Source organism: Stomoxys calcitrans, chromosome 3 (genome assembly GCF_963082655.1).
Source record: "Stomoxys calcitrans chromosome 3, idStoCalc2.1, whole genome shotgun sequence".
NCBI classification, from domain to species: Eukaryota; Metazoa; Arthropoda; class Insecta; order Diptera; family Muscidae; genus Stomoxys; species Stomoxys calcitrans.
Window position 1 is genome coordinate 15,192,269 of NC_081554.1, and position 8,132 is coordinate 15,200,400.

Sequence of the window (8,132 nt, forward strand, 5' to 3'; positions counted from 1 at the left end):
AAAGAACTACCTACAAATTTATAAATCCAGCAGTCAGACAGTCAGTCATTCACCATCAACACACCTACAACTATGACAGCGCATATAAAAAATTATATAAAGTGAAGTAACAGACATTTAGACGACACCTAACAAATTAAATAAAAAAATTGCATAACTTAAATGTGAAATTACAGTTACTTATCATCAACAATATTAAATAAATAAAGAAGTAAAAATGTGCTAAGCTCGGCCGGGCCGAATCTTGGGTACCCACCACATAAAGTCTAATAGGTGGAACAATTTGTATGTCTATTGATAGATTCAGGAATGGAGGGTCTCCATGAAGACCTCCCTCTCTGCCTATCACTACATTAGTGTTTGAATACCACGGCCAGCGCCGAATCCGATAATCTTCCGGAATAAGGTAAAAAATTGACAAAATTCGGAAGACAGATTCTGAAGATATTTTGAATTGCCCAAGCATAGAACACACATGACATAGCAATGTCAATGTCAATCAGAGGGGTTCTTCGAAGATAGAAATTAGCCCAAGAAAACCCTTGGATGACCGGGCAGATTCTCATCATTTTGAAAGAAGCCCACAGACTTTATAACAAAGCACGACGTAAAAAAGTGGCAGTTTGTTGGGATGTGTATTACACACGGCTCAAGGAATACAACAATATTATCAGACCGGTAACAGACGACATGGGAGTGAGAGCAGAGACAACGGAGGACATGTTGAGGCCTTTGATAAAAACGCATTTCCACAGGATACGACGGGACTCACGTAGACACCGGAATCTTCGAATAATGAGTTTATTTAAATTGATCAAAGGCTTATCATTATGGTAAAGGAAGCTTTGAGGAGCTTGAGGACCTGGGCCAGCTCCGCTTCTCCTTCTTTTACTTTATATGGAACAAACGTTTCCTTCGAATATTTATTTTCGACAATTAAAGAGCTTTTAGTGAAATACCATGCTACGAAAATAGTATATCGCTTGACAAACAGTTTAACAATATAAGTGCCTATATCTGAATCCCATCTTTATTGGTCTACGAATTTTAGTTTGGATGTAAAGTGTACTCCATTCTTGAAATACTTTATTTCAGCCGATATTCTCGTGATATCTGATTTAGGGGTGTTTTCGGGGGTGAGGTTGTCCCCCAGATACTTGGCCGTGAAAAAATATCAGCTAAGTGCTCGTCTCTCAAATACCATTTATTTAAACCCCATATTGCCATTGGTTTAAGTGGAGTTTATACGATGAGGCGTCCTCCAAACACATGGCCCCGTAATTGGTTATCAAAATCGTTTTCTAATCTCAAATACCTTGCATTTGAGCCACAAATTGGCATGGTCAAAAAATTTTTACCCTTTGGGGGGTGTTTTGGGTAAGGGGTGATGCCCTAAATACATGGTCCTACAATACATTTGAATATCAAATTCGTATTCTACTCCCAAATACCTTTATTTGAAACCCATATTGCGATGGTCAATCAAAAATTGCTGTCTGTGGGGTATTTTTGGAAAGGGATAGACCCCCAGAAAATTGGTCCCGAAAGTGGGTATCAATTCTTGTTCTACCCCTCAATACCATTCATTTAAGCTCCACATTGACATGGTCAGTATATATGCCCGATTTATTGGTGTTTTGGGGATTCGGGTGGTCCCCCAAACACTAAGCCCTGAAAAATGTATCAGCAACGTGCTCTATTCTCATATATCTATATATCATTTATTTGAACCCCATATTGCCATTGTCCCCAAAATTGGATATCACATTCGTTTTTTAATCTCATTTAAACTCCTCATTGCAAAAGTCAGCAAATATGTTCGGTTTGAGGTATTGGCCCTAAAAACTATGAATATTTAGTTCCACTCTGTTTAAGACCCAAATTGTCTTGGCGAGCAAATACGTCCTATTTGGGGGTCGTTATGGTGGTGCGACATCCCCTAGACAGTTGGTCCCAACTGTCTAGGGGACATCGTTGATACCAGATACGTGCTCTACTCCCAAATACCTTTAATTTGAGACCCATATTTCCATAGTCGGAAAACATGACGGGCTTGCGGGGTGTTTTGGGGGATGGGCGGCCACTCAGTGAGTTGGCCTTGAAAATATATATCGGATTCGTGTTGTACTCTAAAAACCATTTTATTTGAGCCTCATATTGCAATAGTCAGCAACAACTTCCTATTTGGGTGGTGTTGTGGGTGTGGGGTGGCCCCATAGACACTTTTCCAGAATATTGATATCAGATTCGTGCTTTAATCCTAAAGACCTTTGATCTGAGCCCCATATTGCTATGGTCGTAAATTTTTCCCCTTTGGGGGATGTTTTTGGCGAGAAGTGCCCCCCCCCAAACACTTGGTCCCATTTTTGGATATCAGATTCAAATTCTATACTCAAATACCTTTTATTTAAGCCCCATAATCCCATGGTCAGTAAATAAGTCCTGTTTGGGGGTGTTTTGGGGAAGGGGTGGACCCCCAGAAACGTGGTCCCACATTTGAATTAGTATTCTACTCGCAAATACCTTTCATTTGAGTCCCATATTACCTTGGTCGGTAAATATGTCCGAATTAGGGGTGTTTTCGGGGTTGGGGTGTTCCCCCTAACACTTGGTCCGACAATTGGATATCAGGTACGTTTTTTTATCCTAATTGGTGAAAATATATTTTTGGTAGGTTTTAGGGTGGGGCGGCCCCCCTAGGAACCCATCCGAAATTTGGATACCAAATTTTTATTTTTAGGGTACTATATGGGAGCACACTAAATTTCGCTTAAATCACTCCACCCATCTCCGAGGGAAGGAAATTCTTATCCGATTTGGCCGAAATTTTGCACGTGGTGTTTTGGTATCACTCTTAATAACTGTGCCAAGTATGGTCTAAATCGGTTGATAACCTGATATTGCTGCCATATAAACTTTACTTCTAGAGCTTCTAGAGGGCGCAATTCTTACCGTTTTTGGTGAAATTTTGTGCGTAGTGTTCTAGTATGACTCCCAACAACTGTGCCAAGCATGCTATAAATCAATCCATAACCTGATATAGACGCCATATAAATCGATCTCCCGATTAGACTTCTTGAGTCTCTAGAGGGCGCAATTCCCATCCGATTTTGCTAAAATTTTACATGACGTGTTTTGTTATGACTTCAAACAACTGTACTAAGTATGGTTCAAATGGGTCCACAACCAAACATAACTGCCATAAAAGTCGATCTTGTGTCCTGAAAATGCTATGTTTAAACAAACAATCCAAAATAAAATTTTCACTTCACCATCAACTTGTAAAGATAAAAACCAAATGATGTTATCTTTTGGCCAATATCAATGAGATTGAGATTGGTTTTAACAACAAAAGATCTGCTCAGAGCGAATGGCATATTAAATGAAATGACTAATTGGGAAGTTTTTGGCTTTTATAGTCCATTTTAATGGGATTTGCATTAATTTGTATATGAAACTTGGTGGCTTGGTTAGCTGCTGCTGTAGCTGTGGCTTTGGCTGGTGATGGTGGTGTTGGAGGTTGAAGTTGGGTACTCTGGGTGCTAAGGTGCTTTGTTTCTGTCATAAAACAAAATTTGAAATATTTATTAGTTATTTAGCATCTTAATGGGCATTCAGTAAATTCACCAGCATATGCGGATTTAAATTCAGACCTCATCGAAGCTTAGAGGCGAAAATGTAAAAAGAGACAATAGCCCAACAATGGAGACAAACATAAAAGGCGTAGTTTGGTCAGTTCATTGGATCGAACTATCGATCGAACGAACGATTCAATGAACGTTCGGTAGGTTAGTGGCGGGCTGATGATTTCGAATAGGGTTTTTGGTTTTGCTTGAATGGATTTTGGTAGTTGGGGGATTATAACTGTGAAATTGATTTGTTTGATATTTATTGGATTTCTTTAAAATATGCATAAATCATTGAATTGAAATACTAATAATGGCCCGCAAGAAAAACGAGAAACAAAAGCCAAGATATTATATGAATATGTAAACGCCACCGTAGTCAATGCGGTCACCGCCATCACCAACACTAAGCCCCACACCTTCAACCATTCAATAGCCACTGTCTAAATCCATAGAAGTTTCATAATCCAACCAACAATGATATTAAAAAAAAAAAAAAAAAAAAAAAAAAAAAAACAAATCACAAAAGCCAACACCCACCCACAAACGCCACTATTGTTTAAGTCATACATATCCAAAAATAAAATCTTTATTTCAAATAAAAAGATGAGAAATAAAGAAATGATAATAAATACGCATTTGAAAGTGTGCCACCCAAGAGAAAGGATTTAAAATCTATTCAAAATGTTATTTTGTATTAAAAATTTTATTTTTGCAACCGCCCATGGAGATTAAAACCTTGAAGACAATGTGATATTGCCATTTATACATAGTCAATATTATGAAAATCAATTTTCTATAATCCAGCAGCGATTAAGGGAAACCATGTCAAATGATGTTTATAATAAAATATTAAAACCGTTATTCCTTTTTAGGAATTCAGTTAAGACGCTACATAGTGGTAGCAAGTCCGTAACTCAAGTTACGATGTAAACTAGTAAGGTTAGGTTAAGGTAAAAAAACTAATTTTAATGATATTTTTCTCATTGTCAACGAGCGGAAACTATGATCATTCCTTCGCTTGAGCTGTGGTAAGTTTTACTGAGGTGTGGTGAGTTTTCCCCCAAGAGTGGTGAATTTGACCATGGTGTGGTGAGTATGGAAAAAAATGCTGAATATTATCTGGGGGTAAGTATTATCATCACTTGTGACTTTTGGATTGTCCTAAAGAGGGATAATTTGCCCTCCATCAAAAATTTATAAATATTTCTATAGAGACGGTTCTTCAAAAATAATTTCTATGAAAGTTTAGTAACATATTTTTCTAAAAATACGATTTAATAAGGACAAAATGTTAAAGTTTTTTTTTCTGATAACCCCTACAATGGAGGGTGTTAGAAAATAGAGTCACTCGATCTAACTTAGTAATGTTCGTCCGTCTAGTATACCCCATTCTATGGTAGAGGGTATAATAAAATAAGAGCAAAATAAAATAAAATAAAACCAGGAAAAACAAGGAAAGGTTGTGCGATGCCGACTGTACAATACTCTACACCTATCCTTTAAGTACAAAGTGGGAGTCATATCTAATTCTGAACCAATTTTGATGATGTTCGAACTGTAAACTACGATTGACAAATGACAACACTAAATGACAACAAACTAGCATCCCGGTGGTCCGCTTAGCTACACCCGTTTTTGATACCCCCTTTTAAGTGTAGGACTTTCAAAAGCCTACGTAGGCACTCAGTTGATAAGATTATGAAGTGTTATAATAACAAAACCAAAACCAGTACCTCAAAAGGCTCATATTTTGGACAAGACTCTTGTGAAAAATGAAATACTATGAAGGGTACAAACTAACTTGAAGATGTTCTGAACATCGTATTCAGAGAACCTGCCATAAGCTATACAACTTTACGCCATCAAATAACTTTAATATTTTTTACAGCGATTTGGAAAAGCCCATTCTACTACGATTGACGGAAAATTATGGAAATTTCTATGCAGCAATCTCAACGAAATGGCAATACTATAAATCTTCAATACTAATTTCACATGTTTCTTTGTTCGAACTACAACTTTTATAGGTAGTTTGGTCAACAGAAACGCAATAAATTAAACCCCGCTCGCATTGTCGAAGACGAAATCGAGAAACGTGGGTGGGCCGGTCATTTCAAAAAAAAAAGCATAGAAATTCCGTTAAAATGTAGTCGTTGTATTGTAGTCGCTTTTGCGTTGGCTTCAAAAGACAATGGAGTTTGTCTCAAAAGAAACAAAAACAAAATCCATAAGATCTCTTCTTTCATTCACTCCTGCAGCCAGAAGTTCTTTCTTATTCTGCTTTAGTTTGATGTCTAACTTACACTCGTTGCCCCTTTTAGTATTTCACTTGTTGAGCGAGCGTAGCGCAGTAGCCATATGGCTGTTGGTTGGTCTGTACGCGATAGACTACAGACGGTGAGCATCGCAAGTCTATGGTGGAGTTGTTTTGTGTGGGGAAGAAAGCGTGAAACACTTGAGAGTGTGTGGTTAAGGTAAGTAAACATGTCGAGTGTATGTATTTTGTGTTGGCTGTCTCACTGATGCATCTTGAGGACTACCGGTTTTACGCATTCTCATTGGTCTCCCACACACACACACACACATTCGTCGTGCTGTGGTATTTGGGTCCCTTTGAGGGACAATGTTAAAAGCAGTGTTGCCATTACAATACAATTTTATACCATCCACATAGTATGGGGGTTATACTAATGTCGTTATTCCGTTTGTAGCTTATCGAAAAATTTACCTGAGACCTTCATGTCATTCTAAGTCGTATGTCAAAAGCATGCTTACTTATGAAGGAGTAAAGCTAGGTACCATACATTTAGCGCAAATACTTCATATTAGTGTAGATCGGTTATCGTTGTTAACGGGACAAATTATTCCATGTCTTAATATGCGTTGGTACCTACACTGAAAAAATTTTGCCCAAAATTAAAGATTTTTGCTTATTCGTAGGATTTTAGTCCGATTTGACTTCTTGGGCCTTCATTTCATGATTTGGAAGAAATTTTGAAAGTGAGCGGTCCATATCGATCCACAACTTAGTATAGCTCCGATATAACCCGATTTCTTTATTTGAATAAGTCATTCAAAGAACTTGTTAAATGCTATTCATGGTGCAGGATACATTCTAAGTTTTTCTAGCCATGTCGGTCCGTCCGTCCGTCTGTCGAAATCACGATAGCGGTCGAACACGTAAAGCTAGCCGCTACAGTAATTCTTATCGATGTAGGTCATTGGGGATTGCAAATGAGCCATATCAGTTCAGATTTGGATATAGTCCCCATAGAAAATGATCCAATTTTCATCCGATTTGGCTAAAATTTGGAAAAAGGTCTTGAGTTATGACTTCTAACATACATGCCAAGTATGATCCGAATCGGTCTAAAAACAGATATAGTCCTCAAATAAACCGATCCTCGGATGTGACTTGAGCCCTAAATTCTTAAATTCCCTTTAATTCTTATCTGAAAATTAGAATCGGTCTAAAAACAGATATAGTCCTCAAATAAACCGATCCTCGGATGTGACTTGAGCCCTAAATTCTTAAATTCCCTTTAATTCTTATCTGAAAATTATCCCAAGCTTTGGAACCTTTACCACAAGGTGTTTTACGGGGGGTGATGCGCAAAGTTTTGGTTGGCATGCGTCCGGGACCCTTAACACGCAAGTTTTGGATTTTGGAGCCATTGATCAAATCACGGTACACATTTTCCAAGGAAAGAACATTTTTGGAAGTCAAGGTGATAAGGATGCGTTGTACCGCATCGGCACCCTGGGGTTTCTCAATATTTTGGCCTGAAGCAGCCATTTTTAATTAGAGATCTGGTCGAGGTATTCAAATCTCTTCGTTTTGGGAAGCGTTGAACCAGAGTTCTAGCCAGTGAAACAGTAAAATTTAGTATAGTTTGTTGTATGAGGCTCCTCGACATTCCTGTTCAATACGGTCCAGTTTGGATGTAGCCGCCATATACACCGATCTCCCTATTTAAGGTTTTAGACCCAAAAAAGGTGGATTAGTTAACCGATTTCTATGGAATTTATCGCAATGAGTTCTGTGAGGTTCTTCAACATTCTTACCGAGTTTGGTCAAGATCGAGCTTCATTCGAAAACCAAAAGAATTCCGTGCTTCTTACAAAATCCTTAATTGTTTTCCATACCACTCCCCTAAGTTGGTTCATTTCTGGTTCGTGCCCCACCTAAATGCCGGTGGCTGTTAGGCGCGAAAGCTGGGCAAGGAAATGCTCCAACGTCATTACTTCCCAACATGCCACACACATGCATTGCATAAGTGAGCTCGTAGCCCTATGTGTTCCATTATGACACTACTGACTTCCTTCTTTTTAGTAACAGCCTCCTCTCAAGATCCGGATCCCGCCATAGGATTTTTGTCGTCCTACCGACTGTTTTTATACCTTCCAACATAGGATGGGGATATACTAATTTCGTCATTCTGTTTGCAACACCTCGAAATATGCCTCTGAGACCCCATAGAGTATATATATTCTTGATCGTCA

At 38.3% G+C, this 8,132-nt stretch overlaps 1 protein-coding gene across 1 annotated transcript; it reads right to left on the minus strand.

Annotated features, from left to right (window-relative positions):
• Positions 1 to 7,152: 7,152 nt before the first annotated feature.
• Positions 7,153 to 7,425, minus strand: LOC131996001 (small ribosomal subunit protein uS10-like). The gene has a single exon (XM_059365406.1). It carries the CDS (start codon positions 7,423 to 7,425, stop codon positions 7,153 to 7,155), a length of 273 nt encoding a protein of 90 aa, XP_059221389.1.
• Positions 7,426 to 8,132: the final 707 nt, after the last annotated feature.